Genomic DNA, 26,367 nt, shown 5'->3' with positions numbered 1-26,367 from the left:
TGCACTTTCCTGGCCAGAATGGAGTCATGTCTCTGTGAAAGGAGGCGTTTTCCGGAAGGGGTAAACAAGGTTCATGTTGTCAGCTGGCATTAATACAAAGTGCAAGTGGCCACTTGGTTCCTGATGGCACTGGTCACCCACTGAAGCAGCTGCAAATTTAATACGAGTTAATCTTAACAATCAAACAGAAAAAAAAAATGAGAGGCAAACTCACACTGACATGGCTTTTCCATCAGTAGATTATGCTGCCAATCGGTGCTAGAGGACGTTGATGGTTTTGATTTCATGTCAACATCATCCCAGTATGACAGTCGGAGAATAACGCAGGACTAGTCAATAAAGATGAAAAAAAAAAAATGTGTGCTGAGCAACAGGCTTCATGTTTGGACATAGTCACTTTAAAACAAATGTTATCACTACTCAGAAATACTCGTTCCAGGCATATAACCAGGGATGGGGGGGAGCTAGGTTTCTTTCCCCAAAATTCAGATTGAGGAGGCTGTTTTACAAAGAATAATAAAAATAGGTCGTTTTTTAAAATTTTCAACAGGTACTACCCCCCTCCCCCTTTTTCGCCTATGAGAAAAATCGGAAAAATTTCGGGCTACGGGCCTGACCCATTTCATATGCCAAATGACATGTACCAATGTGATAAAAAGAAATACAAACAGTACCTATGCACTCTGCTGTTTGCATTTATTTTCAAGGGTTGTAATCTGGCAGGTAACAAAAATACTGTCATCCATGATACAACCAAGAACAACTCTGGCGTCTTTTTAATGCTACCTAGATAAAAGCGCAATGAAAAGCAGTGTGTAAAGTGGAGCACTAATCCACTGTGCTGTCCATAACCCTCATACAAGCATATCAGTAGTCAGGCCCGTAGCCAGGATGTTTCTTCAGGTGGGGGGGGGGGGGGGGGGGGGGGGCACTTGCCAAAGATCTAGAAAAATAAAAAAAGAAACATCTATTTTCATTACTTATTTTTGGTAAAACACCCCTTTGTCATAATTTCAAGACGGGGGGGGGGGGGGGGGGGGGGGGGGAGGGGGGCTAAGGCTCTTGATCTGGCTATGGGCCTGGTAGTAAACCACTGCATGGTGGGCAGCTACTTGGGCTCCAAATCCATCCACTACATGAGGCTAACAGTAACAAAATTTTAATACCATGCGAAATGCCTAGTTCCGAGTGGTATAGATATAAAAGTGCATTCATGCAAAATTTTTTTTTTTGAAATATGAGTGGTAGAATCACGAAAAGCATAGCAATAGCTACTAGTATTACCGAAGCTAAAAAAACAACAACAAGCATTTCCGGTAAATGACTTGTGAAGAGAGCATGACCTAAAACACTTGGCTCCCTAGTAAGACCTCACACAAAAAGGGGCAGTAAAACATCTTGCAGGCAGCACTACTACACTAACGTAATAGTGACAACCATCACATGCTTGAATCATCTGCTTAGATGCTCTTTAAAGCTTGCTAAAAAAAAGGTACGCCACAATGATCCTTGCGGCCTTGCCAAGATTTATTTAGTGGTATACACTACTCACTCAATGAATTTAGTCAAGAAAAATTCTGTCCCACTTGGCTGTTAATGAGGTATGGCAAGAGAAATTGACTAAAGAACAGATCTTTGTATTTCATTCCTAATATATAACACACACTCTGGAGAGCGACACCAGAGTCCTTTAAGGCTATGAAATTTTGCCACCACACTATGGAGCAGCTTCACACGCTACCCAAGGCTGTCAGAACGTGATGAAACTTTGCCAAAAAGAGCAATGTTTATGTGATGAAACCCTCGTTTGGCATGACATGAGCTGATGGTTGCTGTGTTCCCTGTGCACCCACTATGTTATTTCTTAAATCAGCTGAAGTGTGTGAGTGGAACGACATTGCCGAACACGTTTTGTGTGATGACGAGCCGTTCCTTTACAAGAAGACAACCAAAAGGCATGTCTAGTTTTCTGAGTAACAAGGAGCAGTGTGGGATATGAATGTGGGCCCAACTGCTGCTAGACCATCATGATTCCAACTTTGAAGAACGTGCATGCATATGTTCATAGAGGACATTGATGCCACCACGGACACTGTTGCTGCCTGCTATTCCAATTTCAATTATCTAAATCTTGCGCAGAAGTGGCACTGCATTGGCAAAAAATTTATAGCTGGCACAACAACTATGTTTAATTTTCGTGGACATTATACAAAACCATTCTACGTCAGCAGCCCAGAAAATCGAACAGCCGTGATCTAGGCAACAGCCCAGATGTTTGCCTATTTTTACAAGTGACACTACTGGGGCATTGTTGCGTTTGCAAAGCCTCTAAAGCACAAAAACATGATAAGTGAAACCTATTAAAACGTCAGGACTAACGTCTCATGCCAAGCAACCACGGTGGCCGCACTTTGCTCGGGGAATAAAAAGAGTACCTTAGGTTTAATTACACATTCAATGATTAAAAACCTGAAATTTTCAATTCACTGTGCCTCAAAATAATATAATAATGGCACTTCAAATCCAGAATTTTTGTGTCTTTTTAGCCGAAACCACCGTGAGCAGCACATTTTGAGAGGCTACTCCTTTCGCCGGAGTGCTCATTGCAGGTCTTACGACATACTCAGACACTCGTTTAAACGTGTTGTGCATTTAAAGCGACCATCTTGCATGTTTAAAAAGCTCAATGACTGAAGCTATCCCATACACAGCCACAGGCACAGCAGTGTCCGACCCCTCTCAAGCACAGCTGTGCCTTATATAATGGCAGCTGGCTTTACATGAAATGGAGGTCACAGTTTTGTTACTATAAGCAGTAGCAACAAAAGCACTCAAAGACATTAAAAAAATGGCGCGAAAACTGCACCTCCTGACAGCCACGAGGATGCTGTTTTCCATGATCTATTCTCCATGTATGCGATTTTTATAACACATATGGCTGCATCAATGAACTATATTCAATTTGAGCCATTTGCATAAGCTGTGATTGCAAATATTCCCATTGGTGTGCTTTTGAGTCACATGGAAGCATAACCGTTGGTCATCGTGAGCTTGTCCTGCACATTTTGAAGCATAAATAGAGACATTCCTTGCAGTTGTTTTAAAAAATTTTTCGAAAATTGCTACCTTTTATTGAAAACTATCTCATCGATTACACTAAAAATTTTTTAGCTTACCCTGAAATATCTTATAATCAAAGCCTAAAATGTTGAGAACATGGGTTGAAAACAAAATAATCAGAAAGTTACTCTTACAGCACATGACAAGTGAGGGAAATATTTTTCTTTCTAGTGAAGTAAATACACGAATGCACTTTTAACTAGAAATTACACAAACTATTATGCAAAATTAGTGTGCAATATTTTCCAGTAATGCTGTATTTGTCTTACAAAAAATTTAATTTTACCCCTTAGCATAATGTTTGGTTCTCGGTCACCAGAAAGGCTGCATTTAAAAATTTACATGATGTGTTGGCCAAAAGCATTCTTATTCAAAACGGAAATGTCTTCAGTACTTTTTGTATTCTGTGTCCTCTTTTGCACCGACTGTCATAAGTATGCTCAAACTAGCCCAATGTGCTACATTACTTCAAAACACAAATTTCCAAGTAAGATCCTGAATAGCTTCAAAGATATAAAGCTCCTACTTTCTGCAGTCTACGATGCATCAACATAATGGCAATGAATGAAAAGCACCTGTCTACTAACTCGTGAAAAGAAAACAAAACAGATAGTACTGCTGCACAAGGTTTCAACTGTTACAGAATATTTCAATATTTTGTTTTACTAAACGAGCCGACATTACTGTCAAGGACTCAGTATATATCACCTTCTATTTTTTTTCAAAAATGCAAAAAAAAAAAACAAAAAAACAGGAGCCATACACCTATCAACCCAGTCCTTTCAACCAGTTCATGTGCACTTAACTCCTCAAACTAGCGATACTGCCTTGCCCTCTCATTTCTATTGTACTAAAGCATGAGTACCGACAATGCATCTATCCATCTAACTCGATATTGCAATATGGTTCAACATGAGCACTCTGCCAACTCTCATTCTTCGTTTGTACTACTCTTTACGCTGTAAAAAATACACACACATACCTGCTCAATTTCATTAACCTTCTTCAAAACCCACGCTGGCAAAGCCTGGACACTTGATAAAGAGATACTAAAAAGACAATGCTAAGGCAAATGCAATGCACAGCAAATTGGGGAATGCTTGCTACATGCATCAGAGTGAAGTGATACAAAGTGATCCAGGTAACTCTAACCAGAGTTTCAACACATGCCGATGCAGTCTATGACAACGAGACCATATAAATGTTGGTGACTATTGCATAGAGTAAGTCTAATTTTTTTATTTTTAGACAAACATTTCCAAAGAGAAAGTTGTAGATTGGTTTGCAAAACGTCTGATGAGACAGTTTATAGATATCTACTGAAACTACTGTAAAACAAAATTTCATCTTTTTGGCTGATTTCTCTAAAAACCTTGGTGTCGCATGCCCTAAAAACAATGTCATAGTGCTTAGGAATGCAATGAATCTACTTTTAACACTGCTACCTTAAAAAAGACATTGCAGCATATGGCAGCACACACCAGGTTACACAAAGAACACACACACAGAGACAACACAAGCGCTGAACTTAAATTGAATTTTATTACAGGAAAGAATACCTTAAGTAGACGATGCATGCATTGTTCACACATGACGTGCTCCCATTGCAATGGTAAAAACCAAGAGCACCTTATGTAGCAGCAACCAATTTGCTATATACAAGAGGAACAAAAGCTCGAGAGGAAAATGTAACCGTGTCACGTGTTAATACCTAAAAACTTTCTTTTGAAGTTACAACAACCGATGGGCAACTAATGCATTTTTCCTTTCTATCGACAATTTCTACTGCCTCTATAATTTCCCAGGTTACTTTGCGTTTTACTTTGCTCGCCACCTTCGTGTTTTCCAACACGAATTCGCAGCCGCAGTCCCTGTAGTGTAAGGCAAGGTGGCGAGCGTCTTTTTTAGAGAAGTAGTAATTATGCAGCATAAGCCTCGAGTCGAGGCATCAGCCCATTTGCGCAACATAGACCCAGTCACTCGTCAGTGGAATTAAGTAGACTGCACGCTCTGTGCAGAGGACGTAAGAGGTCTGCGCTTAATCGAGCAGACTTCAGTCGATCTGAAAGAAAAAAAGTTTTTCAAAAGAAAGTTTTTAGGTATAATACAGACCACACTTACATTTCCCTCTCTACTTTTTGTTGCTCTTGTATAAGCGAATTAGTTGCTCCTACATGACAAGATGCTCTTAGTTTTCATCGTTGCAGTAGGCACACGTGATGTGCGAACAATGCATGCATCGCCTACCCAAGCTATTCTTTCCCATAATAAAAATAACTTGAAGTTCAGCGCTTGTGTCATCTCTTTGTGTGTGTGCTCTTTGTGTAACATGGTGTGCGCTGCCATAGGCAGTAATGTCTTACCAACTACCACGCCAGTATTTTTTAAACCTTAAAAAAGCTATTTCGGTTTCCGTATCGAGGTATTGTGTTGGCAAAGTGATGTGCCAACACAATGCTGTTGACGAATGCTTTCAAACCAACGTAATATAGTTTTTTTATACATACTGTTTGGCTTCAGTGTGTATAGAGCACTCACAGTACATATAATGGAAACGAGAAATGCCCTTCATGGGTGTGCCTCAAAATACGGTCAGTACTCCTTGAAGCAATGTTAAGCCTGGATATAACGAAATTTGAGAGATTCTTGCAAAAACTCACTAAAAACAGGTTTTTGTTCCATTCAGCTTCAATAAAAATTTCAAACATGAAACACAAAAATTAAGAGGGAAATAGAAGGCAGAGGTCACTCCAAACCTTTATTTAGCTATTCAAAAACTTCGTAGCTATTACGATAGAAATTTATTAACACTTTCAGCAGGTTTCTGATTTCACTGTCATGTCCCGTATGAAGTACAAATTGTTAACATTTCTCTGTGCGCCTCAAAATCTACCTGCATGTAAAAGCATGCGAGCAAAGGCAACAAGCACTCCAGAAGCATAGATCAAGCAAGCCGGCCTATCTTTATTGTTCGGATTGTGCATGCAATAACCTTGCGTGTTAAGACCTGCCGTCGAATGCTCAAGAAGAGAGAAAACATCCAACCAGTTTTTAACGAGCATAAAAAGAAAAGCACGGGAAGAAGGGAAGGAGAAGCAACAGTGAATTCTCATTCTAACAGTGCGGTTGCTATCTTCGCAAGCATCAACACACGGCTCGTATACTTGTCCACGTGCTGCGCTCTCAACAAGCGACTTCGAAAAGAACATTTCTCCCTGGAGTGGTCGTGTTCCCTTACACAAGCGTTTTGGGAGAGTCACGCGAGATCGGACCCAAAAGAGTTATCTGCCAGCCTTACTTCATATGAAATCACGATTCCTTGGTTTTTGCTCAAATGCTTCTTCGTCAAAGATAGCAATAGTGAACGCTCATAAGACATCAATACAATAATTAGCTCAAGCGATGCACCATCATGTTGCCGGAGCTAATCATGAAGGCCATGGCCTAGCAAACGCATGGCGCAGCACAAGATTGCAAAGCACATGACGAGTCGATCTCCAAAGATCAATTGTTGTCACCATGGTCTCAGACAGTTTCCCCCAGCATCTGATCTGACATCTCCTCGATAGTGATGACAGAGTTGTTTTCTTAAAGACAAATTGCAATGGGGGCCACTCCATGCACAGGCACGGCATCAAAAACGAAGAGCGAACGACATGAATTCTACAGAAAAAATTGAAGGACGCTTCCTATATTTTCAAAAGTGTTTGACAAAAACCTCTGGCCATTCAAATAATGTTTTTGTGAGTTTTTGCATGACGCTTCCAGTGGAATGGCCACAGGCTTTCACCGAACACACTTTGGAACATAAAATGGGAGCAGCTTGGGCTGGTTGGTAGGTCATGATGACTTTTTCACAGTTATAGCCTGAACAAAGACAAAAGGATCACGAAAACGAGCGTAATTTTGAACACACTTTGTAGTGGAATCTTCACCGGGCAACTTGGGAGCCATCCTTTCAAGTCAATCGCTGCACCAAGTCGTCTGATGAAGGAGTGTTGCTGCGCACGCCACTGTGCCATCCCGTGACTGCTGAGAGAGTATAAGGGGAAGAGGCCACAGCTGTGGCAGGGCAACTGTTACTATGCGCCGCTGTGCCGTTATGCGATTGCTGAGAGAGTCTGAGGGGGAAAGGCCACAGATGGCACGATTTCAGGGCACGGAAGGGCACAATGTCGAACGCCACAAGTATGAGCTATTAAAGGCTTTCGCCTTAATATTATTTGGCAACATGCAACATATTTCTAGTGCAAAAGGCAAAGGTGAAAGAATTCAGAGGAGCAAAGAAGAAACAGCACAAAGGGCAAGCGCTAATTAGTGCTTGCCCCATGCACTGTGTTTCCTTTTCACTCCTCCGAGTTCCTCTACTTTCTGCTTCGCCACTAAAAATGTGTCGCATGTGATACACCCCCAAGTCGCCCAACAGGAAACTTTATTGAAGTACTATTCAAAAAAGTGCTCTCCATATCATAGGTAGATTTAACTGTATTGCTGTTTCCCTGCTTACTACAGATGCTGTCGCGGACAGCTTTCATGGTGGTATTTCCAGCTAAGGGAAGAACACTACAGCTAGCACACGGCTTCGGGTGAGTAGCCTAGGACCACCGGATGCGCGCTTTTCTCGACGACTTCTGTTCTATTCTCCGAAGTGGACGATAAGAGTGGCGACACGTGCACCACATTCACTGGTTGTTTGTGTATGTGCATGTATCTATGTCTGGTGCAGGGTGAAGAACCGAGTAGACACTCAAGGACGGTCAGTCGCCAGTGAAGCTCTTGAGCTACTTGGACCTTTGCTCTTTTTCTCTGCGAATAAATCAGTTCGTTTTGTTTTTAATCAACCGGCCTTGTTTCACCTTTCAGTGTCTCGGGACTTGAGCCATGGAGTCATAAGGACACTACAGATGCCCATGAAATACAAAAATTTACCCATAATCGGGCAGTGCACTGGAGGAAACGCACAACAGAAGGAAACAAGACAAGCGCTGGTTTAACAACTGAAAATTTATTCGAAGCAAAGCATATATATATAAGTAAACAGAAAATCAAGTGCCACGCAAGATTATATCCGGTTGATGAAACCGATTTCTTGCTCTGATAAAGCAATAGATGGCTGGCAAACGCAATTGCCAACACACTTTGCCATTGCGTTAGCCTGTTTCTGTTTTATATATATTGTGATGTAACGTTGAAGGCAACCTTTATTAGGCCCAGAAGACACGGTGAAGCGACCACACCCAAGGCACAGAACTCAGGCAAGCCAAATACCCACAGCAGATGAAGATGACAACCACTCATGATGATATGTGTAAAGATAGTAGATGTGCTTAACGAATGCCTACACTAACTTCCCCCCCTGTGAAAGCGGTCATCCTGACCGCAGTTCTTGGCCGCAGTTTAAAGCGAAGAGGAACGCCATATGAAAGGCTTCATGCAGGATACGTGGACTATTTCTGCTGCCCTGTAGCGGTGGTTCGTCGAAAGAAGAACAGGTGCCACGCGATAATTCACAGGAGACGTTTGCTCCAAGACAGTGTAGGGACCAATAAAACGTAATTGAAACTTCTCGCACAGATTGGGAGTGGGAATGGGTGTAAGAAGGAAGACTTCGTCGCCAGGGCTGAGGGACACGGCACGATGAGAGGCATCATATTCAAACTTGCGATCCTGTTGCTTGGCTTCAGTGTTGACGCGAGCCAGCTGGCGGCAATGAAGTAGACGAGACGAGTATTCTTCACTTGAAAATGAACATGGTTTGACAGGCGCAGAGAAGAATGAAACATAGAGGAAAGAAGAGGGGAAGCGACCGTGGACGAGGTAGAATGGCGAGTAACCGGTTGTGCGCTGTACAGAGGTATTATACGCAAAAGTGACAAATGGCAAAATGGTGTCCCAGTTTCTGTGGTCCGGTTCAATATACATCGCTATCATATCTGACAGTGTACAATGAAAGCGCTCAGTCAGGCCGTTCATCTGAGGATGGTAACTGGAGCTTATTTTGTGTGTAGTGCCGGATGCCTTGAGCACTTCTTCGACGAGTTCTGAAAGAAATACTCTTCCACGGTCGCTCAGGATTACACGAGGAGCTCCGTGTCGAAGGATTATTGCTCGAAGGATGAAATCAGCCACTTCCGAAGCTGATGCAGAAGGCACGGGAGCTGTTTCGGCGTAGCGGGTCAGGTGGTCGACAGCTGTAACTATCCATCGATTGCCCCTGACAGTCATAGAAAGCGGACTATACAGGTCAACGACAACTACCTCGAATGGTTGTAGGAGACACGGGAGCGGTTGTAATTGTCCACTTCAAGTTGATGTAGGTAGCTTGCGGCGCCGAAAAAGGGTGCATGAGGCAATGTACTTCGCAACACAGGTGGACAAGCCTGGCCAGTAGTAGTGACATCTTATGCGGTCATACATTTTCTGGAAGCCCATGTGTCCAGCAGACATGTCGTCGTGATAAGTCTTGAGGACTTGAGCCCGAAAAAAGCGAGGTAGAACGGGCACCCAGCGTTGACCATCAGGGTGGTAGGTATGACTGTACAGGAGATGGTTGTTGAGCTTGAATTGCGCCAGCTGTCGGCGAAGACGGGCGTTAGGGGGCCGGCAAGTCCTGTCAAGATGGTCAATGATGTGGCGACAGTAAGGGTCAGCACGTTGGTGAGATAAGAACAAACCACACTCGCTTGGAGTAGTTGGGTCCACAGTAGCTAATGACGAAACATGTAGGGAAGAGACGGCCGAAAGCTTCTCAAGTGTGGCAGTGGCGGGTTTGTTAAGTGGCTCCGAAGAAAGCGGGCAAGGCGAAAGTGTGTCGGCGTCTTGATGTTTGTTTCCCGACTTGTATGTAATCGTGAAGTCGTATTCTTGTAAGTGAAGAATCCAGCGACCAAGGTGGCCGGACAAGTCCTTGATTGTCGAGAGCCAGCACAAGGCGTGATGGTCCGTAACCACAGTAAAGTGGCGACCGTGGAGATAAGGTCGAAACTTTTGTATCGACCATATGACCGCTAGGCACTCCTGTTCGGTGATAGTATAATTCTTTTCGGCAGGGGTTCAGTGCACGGCTGGCGTATGTGACGACTTTCTCACGTGAAGATTTGTCTCGCTGTAGGCGAATTCCACTAATGCCTCGACCACTAGCGTCTGTATGCAGGAGCGTAGGCGCGGTTTCGTCAAAATGGCAGAGGACTGGTTCGGATGTGAGTGCACACTTCAGTTGGGCAAACGCCGTTTCACATTCAGAAGACCACACAAAGGTGAAGCCTGATCCGAGCAACTTGTGCAATGATGAAGCTATTAAGGCAAAGTCTCAAATGAATCGGCGAAAATGAGAAGCGAGGCCAAGAAAACTGCGCAAATCTTTGGCTTTTTCAGGACGCAGGAAGTGTTGGACAGCGGAAATCTTGTCTGGATCGGGACGAATACAGTCCTTGCTTACGATGTGGCCTAATACTTTAATCGTCTTGCTCGCAAAACGGCACTTCATGGTGTTCAGCTGAAGGCCTGCCTTTGCAAGGCACGTAAGAACTTCGTCCAGTCGTTGCAAATGCTGAGGGAAGGTTGACGAGAAAATAACGATATCGTCTAAATAGCAAAAGCAAGGCTTCAAGTTCAAGCCTCGTAAAACTGTGTCGATCATCCGCTCGAATGTTGCTGGAGCATTGCAAAGGCCGAATATGACGTTGAATTCGTACAGCCCATCTGGTGTTGAAAACGCTGTCTTTTCTTTGTCATCCTCGTGCATGGGTATTTGCCAGTAACCTGAACGCAGGTCTAGGCTTGAGAAGTACTTGGCACCTTGCAGTGAATCCAAAGCATCATCTATGCGCGGCGTGGGGTAAACATCCTTGTGGGTCATCTTATTAAGTGCTTTGTAGTCGACGCAAAATCGCACGGAGCCATCTTTTTTCCTTACTAAAACAACAGGGGATGACCAAGGAATCACGGAGGGACGTATAATGTTCCATTGCAGCATATCAGCTACATTTTGTTAAATGATCTCACGCTCGGACGAAGAGACGCGATATGGTCGGCATAGTAAGATGGAAGTGCCATCGGTCTGAATACGATGCCTAATAATGGACGTCTGTCCCAGAGATGAGGAATGGGCAGCAAACAATCTCCTATGCTTTTGTAGCAAGTAAAGCAACTCATCTGTCTGTGAAGAGGTCAGTTCTGGACTAATAGTCGCAGCAGGAACAGAAATGCTTGAAGAACGTCCTATAGAAGGAAGGTCAGAACACGCTGGCATAAGCGGGACAACAAATACAGGTTGGGATTCAGTAACGCAAGCCATTGTGGTGCCTTTAGGAATGAGAATTTTCTAAGACGTCTGGTTTGTAGCGTAGAGAAGTACGGAGCCATTGTGGAACTGCGCTAGACCTGAAGCAAGGGATATACCTCTTGCGAGACAGCATGCAGATGATTGGACAAACACGTCACCAGAGTTGATCACATTAGAAGTGATGGTAACTATTCGCCGATGACCAGGTGGTAGCTCGGTATCTTCAGCAGCGAGCAAGCGAACGGGCTTGTCATCCGCATACAGGGCATAGTCAGTTTCCATCATATGAACAGCTTTTTCTCGACAGCAGATGGAAGCGTTTGCCGTAGACAGAAAATCCCAGCCTAATATAAGCTGGTGGGCACACGAACCCAGCACAGCCAATTGCACAAAATGAAGAAGACCAGCTATGAAAACACGAGCGGTGCACATAGCGGCAGGTCTAATGGCGTCCCCTTGAGCAGCGAGCAGTGTAGGTCCATCAGGAGGGGTGGTGACTTTTCGCAGACGTGAGCACAAGGAACGATCAATCACAGAGAAACAAGCACAAGTGTCTATTAAAGTGTCCACGTACACACCTTCTATTAAAACAGATATCGTATTATATGGACGCACTGGAGGAATTTGTTTTTTCGTTCGATGCAGCTTTTCCTTTAAAAGCTGCAAAGGTTAGTTTTCCGGGCGTTGGTTGGTGAATTGCGAGACAGGTCGCAATAGAGACTAGGAGCGGCGGAGGGGTGAGGGTGAGCGGCGTCTAGTAGAGTGGTAAGAAGTGGTTGGCTCAGATTTTGCAGTTGGAGATGGTGAGCAACGTAGCAGTGGATCATAAGGATGACGTTGGAAAGCGTACCAGCTTGTCCCATCATCCCGGCCGTAGGTGTCGAATCCACGACTCTCATCCTGCTGACGCTTCCGACAGATGCGTGCAATGTGGCCCCGATAGCCGCAGTAATAACAGATCGGACGAGGCGGCCGCCATGGTGGGTGAAAGGGCTGGCTAGGCGCACTCGAAGTTAACGAAGCCAGTGGGACAGGCGTCGAGTGTGCGGGCATCGGTTGTACAACGGTTGGTGAGCCAGCGAGGACTTGTGCGTACGTCGGCTGGAGTCAAGGTACTGAAGAGTCTACAGAGTCTACATACGCTGGCCCGGTCATGGACACCAACTCCTCTTTGATAACGTCGCACAAAACAGTGTTGGAGGGGAAAGGTTGACTCGGTGTCTTTGAGAGGCCAAAAGATTGCAGCTCTTCCCGTATAATCGCCCGGATCATGGCACGCAATGAGGCATCAGTCGTGGTGGTGTTTTCAGCGCTATCCGGCGGTAACCGTTGGGACTCAAGTTCCTCTAGGCGTTGGCACGTGGCAACAACGTCAGCGACTGTGGTCAGGTTTTGTATGACCAAGGCATTGAACACGACGGTGCCGATTACTTTCAATAGATGACGAACTCTGATTCAGACATGGACGTGCTGAAACAGTGACAGAGAGCAAGCACATCCACTATGTACGATGTGTAAGACTTACCGCATTGTTGCTTGCGAGCATCCAGTGTCTTCTTCACGAGAGCTGAACGAACCATCGAGGTGCCGAAAATTTGGCGAAGCTGCTGCTTGAAACGTGTCCAGTCCGTAATGTCCATTTCATGATTGAAAAACCATGTTTTCGCTGCGCCTGTCAGATAGAAAGGAACACGGCGAAGCTTGGTAGGATCATCTCAGTTAGTAGAACTCGCTCGATGGAACTGGTCCAACCAATCCTCCACATCTTCACCTCGAAGTCCGGCGAACGTGGGCGGCTCACGCTGGTGCGCGGTGATAATCCACGATGGATAGGCCGCGGTAGCCGGGGCCATCGAGGTAGACGCAGAAGCGCCGGTTGGCTCGTCCTGAGGCATTTTAACGGACACCTGGCACAAACGACGACCTGAACGGAGCTCCAGGAGGCAGATCGGGCTGGGAGAGGACGGAAGATCATAGAGCACACTCCACCACTTGTGATGTAACAGTGAAGGCAACCTTTATATGACCCAGAAGACACGATGAAGCAACCACACCCAAGGCACAGAACTCAGGCAAGCTAAATCCCCACAGCAGATGAAGATGACGACCACTCATGATGATGAATATGTGTAAAGATAGTACATGTGCTTAATGAATGCCTACAATATATATATATATATATATATATATATATATATATATATATATATATATATATATATATATATATATATATATATATATGCTTCAAATAAATTTTCAGTTGTTGGACCAGTGCTTGTCTTGTTTCCTTTTATGTGCTGCACAATTATGAATAAGTTCCAACTCGCCCACCTTTCAGTTCTACTACAAAAATATACCACATGACATTTCCATTTGCGTGCCACGGTTGTAGTGCTTATAAATGTTTCCTGTACAAACGATATGCTTCCTTAGCAATCATTCATGACAGCAGTAAGTCGTACACAATAGGTGCATCCTAGCACAGCGACCACCCTCGGCGCTGCTCACCTTTTGAGCAGCAGCATACCCGGCCAAGCACTACAGTCATTTGCATACACATGTTAGGAAGCACTGCCACTCCAGCATGCATAAGCACACAAGCGGTCATGTCCCGTGCTATCTTTCAAATTTTGCGGGCATCAGTAACAAGCAAAAAGAAACATATCAGATAGAAAGTTAGGAACCACCTAATCAGATGTTTCGCACACCAATCTACAACTTTCATTGTAATTTATTGCTCAGTTTCGCTGCTTCAAAAGCCCATTATTATTCTCACTTGACTAAACAATTGAACAGAACACAAGAGTGATGTCACTTAATCCATGCCACAGTCAGCAATATGTATTTGCTCTCTATCATAGAGTGTGTCAGCATATTTGTAAACTCTGGCTAGAATTAGCTACAGTGCCCTTATAAACCTCTGCACCACTTGACAAAAAATCATGGAAAATCGCAGAATATTATGGTGAGAACAATAACACTGATAATAGCAGAAAAAAAAAAAACTGCTCAGTATGTTTTCGTGTTACAGTTTTAGCTTGACAATATTACTAAAAAAGAATTTAAAAAACAACATAAGTTAATAAAGAATTTGCCCAAATGCCAGCAACTAAAAAGCATTAATTCCTAGTACTCTTTCTGGCCTTCAAATTTTCTATCGTAGTTGATGCAATGCAAGACAGCTGTCATTTAAATTCTAGGACATTTTGTGGTCGAAAGCAATAAGTGGCACTAATACTTTTTTTTTTTACAGCATTGTGTGAAGGGCTCCTCAATTAACAAAATTGCAGTGATTATGAAATATATGCTATACCTATCAGAGCTTTTCATTATGAATAAAGGGTTGTCCTATGTGTAGGGGTTTGGCCTTTGATAACCTTTAAGCCCACTAGCGGAATTTTGCAGAACTCATTTGCAATGTTATAGAATACTATACTACCATAAACCAAGGCAATATGTGTTACATGCATGAAGTCCAAAATATAGCAGATTGGGCGGCATTGGTAGAATACAGGTAACATTGGAGTGTATGTTAGTCACCTACACAATATCGCGGACAGTCTAGCATATTCCCAAGTAGTCAATAGCTCACAGAAAGTTCTGTACGAGTTCTGACCAGCATCAAAAGGTTCAGCATAATCAGTGCTTAAAAATCAGCAAAGGTTTCTTACAAAGTAAAAAGTGGGGTTCATTGGGCCAATTTACAGGAACTTCTTTCTTGCTTCCTCCAAACCAAGTTTAAAATACATAAATATTCATGCAAGTTCAAAGCAAAATTATAATTAACTAGTTACTTTATTAGCTCTTAACTTTTTCAAAGCTGAAAGGCAACCTTTTTTGGCTAAGTGACATGGAGGAGGAAGCACCATGGCACAATTTCGAAGCTGAGCATAAAAAAACAGGAGCGTGCTGGGAATTCTATCATGAGCATCAAGCACAAAATGGGAGCGGCTTTAGGGGATGCTGGCTTGCGGACGCTAGGCGCACTACCTCTCAAGTTTAAAAACAGTGAAGCTATTTTTAGTCTAGGCTTTCATGTCCGGGATCTAAGGCAGCGGGCATCATCAACGAGTATGCACCATAAAAGCTGGGTAAATCCCACCATTCAGCCCTGGTTCACTCAAAAGAAAGAAGGCAATAGACTAACAAATGGCGTGCAATTTGCCACAGTCACACAACTGTCCTGTTATACTTTGTGGTTATAAAAGGTGGTGGCTATATTACCAACTCAAAACTTAACAAAGTAATTTATTAAAGAGCAGTGACACAACATATCTGAAAGACTTGCAAAACATACAAATGCAATAGCCTGGGACCACCAGCTTTGCAGTTTCATCAGTGTCCATGAAACATAGCTAGTTAAGTGTTTCTTTTTTTTTTCTCCATGCAATGCGATTGACACATTGACACAGTTGTTCCATGAAAATTTCAAGCAGCAAATCAATATCCACAATTCGAGTACACACCCTTCAACCAGCAGACGAGGTATAAACCATTACTTTTTAAAGGGCCAGTAAACAACCCCGAGGTCCAAAAGTTATGAATAGAAATATGTGCACTTTTGCTATGTACACATGCTGCCATAAGAATTTTGCAAATACGTGCTAAAATAACTAAATTATAGGGGTTAGAACATCCGTTTCAGCGGGTTTCAATATTACATGTGACCTTGCCACCTTTCTTTGTCATAGGGAGGGGAAAGGTGTAGCCCGCTGTCGTGACTCCGCTCCTTTCCGCAATGTGACATGACGTCCGCGATAGATTATCGGCACACAGACAATGACCAAGTACTGCACCGCCGACATGAGCATGTCATAGCAGCGTGGAGAGAAAGTGCAGTTCGAGGAGCACACCTCCCCTAGTAGTAAAGTAAAGAGACGCCTCTTTGTCTTGGGGGCTTTCGTTCTGGTAACACTGCTTCTCCCGGTAGTCTTGGGCTCTACAAAATGACAGAGGGCTGCACAGGAAAATGAAATGTGGACTGCACCGCCGAAAACGCATCACCGCAGAGCCAAGGTGTCGTTTAGTACAGCAAAGGACCAATCGACGAGCTCAGTGGTACGTAAAGTTGCCCAAGAGCAAGCTTTCATCACTGTGCTTGTACGAGGAGGATTCTTCAGGCAAAGAAAATAGATGTGGGATTATTTTTCGAAATGCAGAGTCTACATGGCGTGAAACACTGTAATATTTGAAAATTTTGATCGCCAAGGTGTACTGTTCAAGTTGGCAAGCTTGTTTGCAGAGTGTAAAAAAAAAGTCAAAGCCTGTTTACTGGCCCTTTAAGTTGTAATGATACTGGAACGAAGGCAGCAACACAAATGCAAAAAATTTAGTAGCAGTAGGAAAGGATACAACCGGAAAAGAGTAGAAGTAATAAAGTGCATTGGGAGGCTGCTAAAAGAAAAGACATCCAAGACCTCTATAGATGTACTCCAAACCAAGCCTTCCAGTGATAGGAGGGAGTAGTAGTCCAAGAGTCTCTGTAATAGGAGGGAGGAGTAGACCACTAGAGAAGTGCTTTGTACAACGAAAGTTCTGTTTGACCAATATTCTTGATTTATACGAATAAACATTGCAATGCCTGTCTAACCTGCATTTATCTCCACAATTACATACCAAATAGTGTTACAGCTGCATCAAGGCAATGTTTACTATAATAAGCACGTTAATGTTCAAGGTGTGCCAAAGTTCTTTGTTTAGCACAGGCAGGCAGTGAGAAGTATGTTGAGTTTGTTATAGACAAACCAATGCTTCCATAAAAGTTTAGTCTTTCTGCATGCATGAAATAGTGAATGCAATTGTTAATGTTAATAGGAAGTTATAGTGCGTTGAACATTCACGAGTGAAATCCCAGCTTGAAATTGACGCACTTGCGAACATTCAACATGCAGGGAAGCAACAGCCGAAATTAAATTTAGAGCAATTTTTGGAAATACAAAATCTTACTTTTATATCATGAAATAGCAAATTTGGAGCAGCATAAAAAAAGAAGGCTTATATTTAGAAAAAAAAAAGATGTATAAACCAATTAACATCACCTAAATCTTGCAGTGTGAACATCAACGCTGCCATTTCAATGAAAGTAGTATTTAGAATCCCCCCGCTGAGCAAACAATGATGAAGTCCATATTGGCTTTGCTGTGCCTGTCAAATCGTTTGAAAGACTTTGCGAATGTAAATATATATCTGCCAAGTTATGACCTTGAAATTTGGGAGATTTGCAAAGGTAAGAAATATGGGAGGCAAAAAAAAAACTGGCACACAATTTACTTTGTTTGTTTTAGGGAAGCAGAAATGTCATACAATGCTTCAGGTGATTGCTAGTAGATTATTTAGACATCAGTAATTATAATGGTACTCAGAATTGTGCAGCATACAAACGCATGAGTAACTGAGCAAAATGTGCAGTGTCCCACTAGCGCTAACAGCCCCTTCCAAATCTCAATATGCTATTCCGCAAGGCACTACTGTACTGCGGCGAAGGTGGCTCAAGAAGCATTAGAATTAAAGCAAAGAAATTTTATTTATTTATTTATTTAGCAATGCTACCGATCTCACAAGAAGACCATTGTATTTTCTAACCGCTACACCACCACCACAATTCCCCCCCCCCCCTTTTTTTTTTCACCGTGGAGTTAGGTGCCGCTTCGGCTTCCTTGCAAGGCGTGTTCGACCAGGTTAAGTAACAACAGCGCGCGCCCGCAGACCTGGCAATGATACCGGATATCTAAGCCAGGACCGTGGCAGGGATGAAACTTCAAGACAAAAATAAATGTTTTATGTACCACTGTTAAGGCATTCAACATGTTCGCTGGCAACGCTGGCATTCGCAGCACGTCAATTTGTTCGCCCGAGAAAGACGCGGCATACGCTTCCAGCTATAGTTCTTAACAAGCCATAGCTGCATTTTCAGGTTAGGAAATTTGCATTTCCCGCGAAGTGTCGGTGGCTACAATATAATATTTTTGTCTTGAAGGTTTCTTTTGTCACCGATAGGTATCCGCTGTGGTCAGCGAACTGATGGGTGCGCAGCGTTATTTTATCTGGTCGATCTCATCTCGCGAGCATATGACGGGTGTTTAGAATATTTTAAGCATATTCAAGGCATTATAGTTCGAGTCTGCGCGGTTTGACTGATGGCGCAAGCTGCAGGTGGCCTACACGGCCTGCATTTCTTGCCAAAACTAAAAAGTCATGGAGTTTGATCACAATCAGTCAAGAAATTAAAAAAAAGTTTTATAGTAGTATAACCCGTCAACAGAAGTGTGCAAATATTCGAAAATTTAGAACAACAAATCGAATAGCAATCTATTCAATTGGGTGCTCAAATTGAATTGGCATATTTGAAATACCAAATAATTTCCTAATGTATTTTTGGTAAGTCAGGATGGATTATAAATGCTCAAATGAACAAGACATTGGAACAAGGAGCCCCCACCCCCCCTCCCAGCAACTTTTCTTTTTGCATCATTACTGAGATGCATGCAGCCCATATATACTTGCAATACTATAATCGCATATGTTCAGCATATGTTCAGCATATGTTTTTACATATGTTCAGCATATGTATTTACATATGTTCAGCATATGTAAATGTTCAGCATATGTATTTGCCAAGTTTAGCTTTAACTTCTCTCAGAACCAAATCCCAGCTGCCTAAACGCTAGGAGTGTCAAAGTGAATCAAAAATGGTTTAAGAAGTCAGCACAGTCATTTGTTGAATGTTTGTAGGACAAGTAGCTGTATTTTTATTTCAGACTTCCGACATGATGATCTTGTTTTAAATTATAAACTAAAAGTCTCACACAAGCCGGGCAATAAAATTATATCGGAAAGAAAAATGGAACGAGTGCATTACCCACTGAGACTGTTATGGATCCCTGAAAAGTTGAGTAATAGAGAAAGTCTCGCGTACGCTTAAGGAATCTTTCGCATGTTTGGATGAAGGATTCATGTTTGGTGGCTTGCATTTCCTAGAAATAATAATACCAACCAGCAGAAATACTAGCAGCATAGGGTATCATGATGAAATGGTGTTAGTGATGTGATGTAGTTCAGCAAAGACTGCAGAAAAGACACAGAAAGTCTCAGGTCTACACATTGCAGTCATTTAAAAAATAAAAGTAGTGCAAAAAGTACACTCAAATCTCGATATAACGATCCTGGATACAACTATATATCAGTTATAATGAAATAAGTGAAGAGTAGCTTTTTGGGAATATACCTTTATAACTCATTTTCAGATATAAAAAACATATTTTGATGCAAGATGCAGCTTTGTTACAATGAGGTTTGAGTGTAGTTCACTGTCTTTCATACGGGAATGCAGTCATATTTCTGTCAGCCATACAAGTATTGACGGCAGAATACAGAAGCTTGCATTTCTTTCTAATACTCTGTATTTTATGAAAAAAAATCACGTACACTGCCCCTCTAATGTTCTTAATCAGTCCCATGTGGGGTGTTACTCACATGATGGCTTATTTTCAAGCCCTACACTTCAGCTGCTATGCCACGGCAATACTTGCAACACACCCCGACATTGATTAAGAAACAATGTCAGTAACATAATTACAGTAAGAAGCTTCTATTTTGAATGATTCATTCATTCACCACAGAAATTTTATCGTCACTCAAAGGGGTCCCGAACTACTTTTTCAAGTAAATATCGAATGATGTCAGTGCAGGAGTTTATTGCCTAGTGGATCGATTGCCGCAAAATTATTTTGAATCCATCAAGTATAGGCAGAGTTTGAGGGGATATTTCACATGTTTTGAGCACTTCTCTTTTCTCCATCTTGACAAGAATGCTGGAGGCTAAACAGGGAGGAATGGCATGGAGGAGAGAAGCGATGTCAGCGCTCATCTTTAAACGTATTCACTCACTTTTCGTGTGATTGGGTGAACAGTGGTATGCTGCCGTGTAACATTAGCACACCATACAGGTTTTCTCACACAACTTGAACTGACACTTCAAAAATGAAAGGCTGTCAGAATTGAGCTGAATCGAACACATACCATTTGCACCAGCCTATATTCACTCAGGCTACCTTTTGTTTTTCCTTAACTAATGTTTAATTAACTAACTTTATGATTATTGGCAGAAGGCACAAGTATGATCACCGAGTTGTAAAGAACCTTCAGAACCCACAGACTAAATTGTTTCCCGTGTGGTACATCTTATGTTGTCCTTTTTTCTGTGTTGCAAAGAAAGCTAGCTAAATTTAAAAAACCTACCTGATGAAGTGCTTATACACCGATAGTGCTGCTTTAAAGCATGCATTCAGTTTTCTAACATTAGGACAATGTTATAACAAACTGATCTTAGTTTAAGATTGGTGAAAGTGCATTCAAAGCGAAGACACAAAAAAGGCAAACATACACATACATAGTGCGCTACTTTCAACCAAACCAGGTTGAAAGAAGTGCTATGTATATGAGTGTGTACGCCTTTTTTGTGTCTGTTTTCAGTACGCTTTCAATGTTCTTAAACATGGAATACCTACGTGCCAAGATGTCGGCCTTGGTGATTTCGATTGACTTGTGTCTAACTACCACAAGTAGCTATGAGAAATACAGATCCAAGCAGCTGCCTATATAGTATAAAAGATAGCATACTTACTTCTCTTACAGGTTTCTCATAATGTGGCAAAAACTCCTTCAAGCTCGGGTTGTAAGAATCAGGAAGAAAGCACTGAAGCTCAAAGTGGCATGCTGTCAGGGTGTTTCCATCCTATTCCCCCCAAAATCAGACACATACAACAAATCACACAAAGCAATATTTCAAAAAATACTAATGCTGATTTCTATATGCACCTATATCAAGAATGAAAAAAAAAAAAAGATGCAATTACATACATGTGTTTATGCTTTATGCTGCTAAAGAAAGCTAGCCTTAATGACACAATTTACGATGTGAAAATTTAATGCAAACGCGGCTCATACATGTCAAAAACAACATAACTGAGACCTATTCAGTGCCTCCATTGAGGTAATTGGAGATGAGAGAATCAAATTTATCCAAAGCATTTAGTCACACTAGTGGTTTTCAGGCATCATAGCTACAAATTCATCTGTGCAAACCATCATCAGTCAAAGTTATCAGGAACTAGTTCATTTTTGTTCCCTTCTGACTAAGTGATTGAATGACTGAAAAAAAAAGACTTGTATTCCTTCAACACAAACAGGATGCTCCCCTAAAAAATTACTTGACTCACAGTGAAGCGTCCTTTCCACACGGGAAGCCACTCATATTGAAGGTCCACGCCAGTAACTGTCAGGCTATTCATCCATTTGTCCATCTGTATGCTCGAACCAACTCCCAGAGGTCTAAAAGTAGCATGATGCCACATATAGGCTCTGAACAGGGCACCATAGAGCATGCCATTGTCCCTGCTAAAATTTTGGCAGTAACCAAGACAAACAGAAGTTAACACATGTTATTAATGGCTGTTGAAAACTCTTATTTGACATTACTAGATCTAAATTCAGGTGGCCTAAATTAACACAATAAAAGAGATTCTTAAAATAAAAACAAAAATGCTACTTCATAAGCCACATCATGACACATGCTTCATTCAAGCAGTATGAAAATGAAAGCCCACACTGCCTCCAAAAAACTGCAGCAGCTATACACACATACTGCAGGGAAGCGTCCTACAGGGCCAAATATTCAGAAAGCCACTTACATATGAAGCCATTATATTTAAATTCAAATGTCACATGTAACCGATGTTTTAGGATTGTTCCATTTTTCAATCTATTAAATCGGAGCCTCAGTAAAGGTCTGGCAGCACTACACTAAGGGTGAGGCGAGCACCTTGCATTCTTGGAGCACTTAGTCAGTTTTCATCATTTTGGTGCTGTCAACCCCCACTGGCTCACTATCTAATACTTTGTCCCTGGTGGCATCATAAAGCATAAAGGATACAGTGGAAGAGCCAAGCTATGGGCAAGTTTTTTTGTTGTTGTTTGCTTGTATTTTTAATGTTGTGAATGACATGCCTGCAAGTTGTAGTGCCGCTGCATTTGCAAATTATTACCGTCACGGCACAAGGTACATGATGCACATGTTTATCAGACTTATAAAAAATTGTCAAACGTAGTTCAAAGGCCTTTCATGAGCAGTAAACATTAGCTTTGTTATGGCGAAACTAGCTCAGCCTAAATTTGCACAAACATCTGCCAACTAACCAAGCATTAATGCACAAAATACACTCATGAACACACTTCATCAATGACTGTGAGCACATGCCACTGCTAACTTTTTGTGCTGCAGGCCCTTCTATTGTTCATGGTTCAACAGATCACATGACATCTCACATATGACAGAGCTTTCTTAAATCACTGTTTATCAATAGAAGAATGTGGTGAGGTGGCCTTGTTGACTGTATATTGTGAAATATCCATTTTTTCTGCGTTTTTAATGGCACATACCGCAATGAGGTCAAGAGAAAGTATGCCCTGAGCTTAAAGACTTTGATGGCTTCTCTGTAATGTTTTGGTTAGTGATTAAACAATTCTGTTATGAAGTATCAAGAAGGCCAAATTGTTTCAAAATTCAGCTCAAAGACGTCAGACTCTGCCCAGGCGGTGCTGCGAAAAACGCCACCAACAGCGCCCCCATCCCTGCGCTGGCCATAAAGGGGTAATGCAAAGAGAGCCGTCTGTGAGCAAACGTGCATAGGTGCCCCTCTTTCGTTGGTATTGAGACGTGGTTTCCTAAAGATCAAACACCTGGCAAGCCTCTTCCTTCAATCCAAGCTCGTTTTAGTAAAGTAGGAAGCTCATCAAAACGAATTTCTGGTACAATGCAAAAGATGTTTGTTATTTCGAGGTGCTGCAAGCGAGCTTTGCATGACATCTGAGTTCAAGGCAAGCACTCCGACGAGCGTTCTGTAACGCCTGATTGATTGATTGATATGTAGGGTTTAACGTCCCAAAACCACTATATGATTATGAGAGACGCCGTAGTGGAGGGCTCCGGAAATTTACACCACCTGGGGTTCTTTAACGTGCACACAAATCTGAGCACACGGGCCTACAACATTCCGCCTCCATCGGAAATGCAGCTGCCGAAGCCGGGATTCGAACCCGCGCCCTGCGGGTCAGCAGCCGAGTACCTTAACCACTAGACCGGGCGTTTTGTAACGCATAAATGCATCAAATTTGGGCATACACATGATTCCAAAGCGTTGAAGTGAATACACAAGCAATATAACAATTAGTGGCACGAAGTTTGCTTTATTTGGCATGAATGACCATGGCAATTTTCGCCTTTGCAGTTGCATTCTTCATCGATTCCTCGCTTCCTGTGTGTTGAACTGTTTTATTACGCATGCTAGAATGTTTTGTTGAAGGTTGTCTTCCATTTGTATATACTGCAAATGGGGATACATGCATGTCTACTTTCTAGGTATACGACGAAAGGCACAACTGAGGCCTCCGAGATATCTCCGGCAATCACGAAGACCACCGGCCACAAAAACCTGATTGTGGTCCGATCATTTTGCGATTTACCTGTATGACATACGTGTTCGCATTTACTATTCAAAGCCAGAACTTAGAGCCTTCAAAGGCGTACATGCGTAATGGTGCGTGGTAGCAACAACTTCAGATTATCGGTGGTCACGGCGTGTGCTATGTTCATCGCTCGCGTCACCTTTCTACTGTTGCAAGGCGTGCACCATGTTCAGAGGCTTTGTTAAGCTTCATAATCAATGTGACCATAATTCTCCGTCAAGGCTACAGAAAACAATAACAGGAGACCTACAATATGAAACTTTCTCATGCAACCGGCTGTGGAGAACGCAAGTAATTCAATTACACAACACGTTCGCAACGGTTTGCATCCAGCGCTCTCGCCATTCGGATTCGCGAAAAGCTGCAGAAACTGGTGAAACTGAAGCTGTTTACGTCCGTGGATATTCAAAACCCAACAGTAGCATCGAGCGGGGTCTTTTTTCGTGCGCAGAGACGTTGCATCCGCTCTTGTTTTCGCCATTGTTCTGGTGAGTGAGCCAGCTAGTACTTTATAGATGTTCGGTGACGCGTCCTACAAACTGAGAGAAATTAGTGGGTCTTTTTATAAGCGTCCAATGCAAAAATATACACCTAATATTTAGCCAAATTGGTGTTTTGTAAGCTGCAGTCACATGGTTCTGCAGCAAACTATGCAAAAGAATCGGGCTTTGCACTACTCAAAACTGTGTCGACAGGTGGTGCTGCGTGTCTGCAAAACTTATAAAGTCATAAAGCGAGATTCAATAAAGAAGAAGAACAAAGCACATGCTGCGGGGGAGTTAAAAAAACAATGGAACATGCTGTGATTTAATGCGGCGATATACGTGTGCGTACAAGGCTACATGAGGCTTTGGGTTTTAGGGACAAACGTGGAAAGCTGAAATGTCCGCGATAGAAGCAAGTAATAAGAGACGGTTAGATTATTGGTGGCAGAAAAGTAGTGATGAAAGACACAAGTAGTGGGAAAATGAGGTCATTCTGCCTGAAGAGGCAGAGAGAGGAACATAAATTTATATTTTTCATTGTTATAGTAAGATCAATTTGATCAAAGTAGATAAGGCCTTGGGCCAACATAAAAAAATAGTTTTTTTTTTTTTTGCAAGCCTGGTGGCACACATGTCACCGCCTTGTTATAAAAGGGACGCTCATAGCATCCATCCATCCACTCCAGAGTCTGAAGTTCATAAATCCGAGTGAATACTTCTAGAAGATGTGTACCACATAACAAAAATAGAACTACAATTCCTTTGGTGGCCATCTTAGCCCCTGGACTACAACATATTGCAAGTGTAATTTCACAAATGCAAAAGCAACAATGTCATCTGAAAAATCACAGCAAAAAGTTTTAGAGATAAGAAGAATCCTTTACAAAAAGCATGTCAGTCCGACTTCGAGTATGAGGAAAGAAACCCGATATGCAAACCAAACACTTACATGACATCTAGATCACTAAACAGACTTCTGTCCACTACAATCTCTAGCATTGCCCTCCCTGAAATGGAAAAAAAAAGTCCGAGTTAACATCAGTTTGGAATACTTATTTATCAGCACTATACCAGGAATCGGCAAATTGTCGAGCAGACCTTCGATGCGTTTTGTAGCGCTGGTAAGTACAGCCCTGAAGCAGAGATCAAAAGCTAAGAAAAAGCAGAAACAACCCTTTGTTTCAAGCGAGCAGCGTAGAATACATACGGCGACAGCTGAGATGGAAAGTGGTAGGTGTCTTTCAACCTCGCAATGTCGTCTGACCAGCTTTGCAAAGCACTCTGGAAGGAATCCAACTGGAAAGTCTTCCAAAAGGCCTAAAGCAGCAGAATGACAAGTATCAGAATGGACAAATTTTAGTGATCTCCCTCCAACAATCGAAAGCTTTCAATAAGAATATTTATGCATGCCTGAAGTTCTTCAGATGGGCTCAAGAGAAATGGCAGGATCGCGAAGTGGACCTCACGACTTGGGATCAGCGGCAGCAAGTGGCTCGTCGGTGAGTCCGGCTCCCATGTCGGAGCATCCATCAGAAGATTCAAACGGTAAAAATAATCTTCCACAATATCCTTGCCAGCATCATCTAAAAAGACACGATTTGTTACAGGTTACAGTTGATCACAGCGTCTACTTACGCGAAAACAAGCAAACGCACCTTTGATCAGGAACAGGCACCACCACTTCATGATCGCAGGTACCTCACACCGCAACGCACACTCGGCGTTCTGGCCACGGTTCGCATATTAGGCCAATATTCTTGCCAGATGAAACAAAAGAAAATGAAAGAAGAAAAAAGAAAACAATCAGCACAGCTCGTGCTGTGCTCATTGTTTACCGGCTCATGCATGCGTGCGCCAAGCTACGTTGCCCGCGAATTATTTGAATCAATGTGCCTAGACTACTACATCAGCTGCCTACATTTGGAGCGTCGCAAACGTAAAACCGAAACTGAA

General features: G+C 42.5%; 1 protein-coding gene across 3 annotated transcripts; it reads right to left on the bottom strand.

Moving 5' to 3' along the window:
* Nucleotides 1–10: 10 nt before the first annotated feature.
* LOC142775743 (uncharacterized) lies at nt 11–25,759 on the bottom strand. Of its 3 annotated transcripts, none has more exons than XM_075877649.1 (9): nt 25,622–25,759; nt 25,486–25,547; nt 25,364–25,421; nt 21,625–21,802; nt 21,030–21,140; nt 16,760–16,887; nt 4,103–4,169; nt 221–329; nt 11–149 (listed from the first exon to the last, which is right to left on the bottom strand). In XM_075877649.1, exons 3-9 carry the CDS (start codon nt 25,411–25,413, stop codon nt 25–27), a joined length of 768 nt encoding a protein of 255 aa, XP_075733764.1. In that variant the 5' UTR covers nt 25,414–25,421; nt 25,486–25,547; nt 25,622–25,759; the 3' UTR covers nt 11–24. The 3 variants fall into 3 exon arrangements, with proteins under 3 accessions (XP_075733764.1, XP_075733763.1, XP_075733765.1); XM_075877648.1 differs by having other exon boundaries at nt 14–149; nt 215–329; nt 25,622–25,758; XM_075877650.1 differs by lacking the exons at nt 4,103–4,169; nt 16,760–16,887 and having other exon boundaries at nt 14–149; nt 215–329.
* Nucleotides 25,760–26,367: the final 608 nt, after the last annotated feature.

The sequence above is a fragment of the Rhipicephalus microplus genome, chromosome X (assembly GCF_043290135.1).
Source record: "Rhipicephalus microplus isolate Deutch F79 chromosome X, USDA_Rmic, whole genome shotgun sequence".
NCBI classification, from domain to species: Eukaryota; Metazoa; Arthropoda; class Arachnida; order Ixodida; family Ixodidae; genus Rhipicephalus; species Rhipicephalus microplus.
The sequence above is the reverse complement of the archived record's forward strand: the minus strand, read 5'-3'. Positions and strand labels throughout refer to the sequence as shown.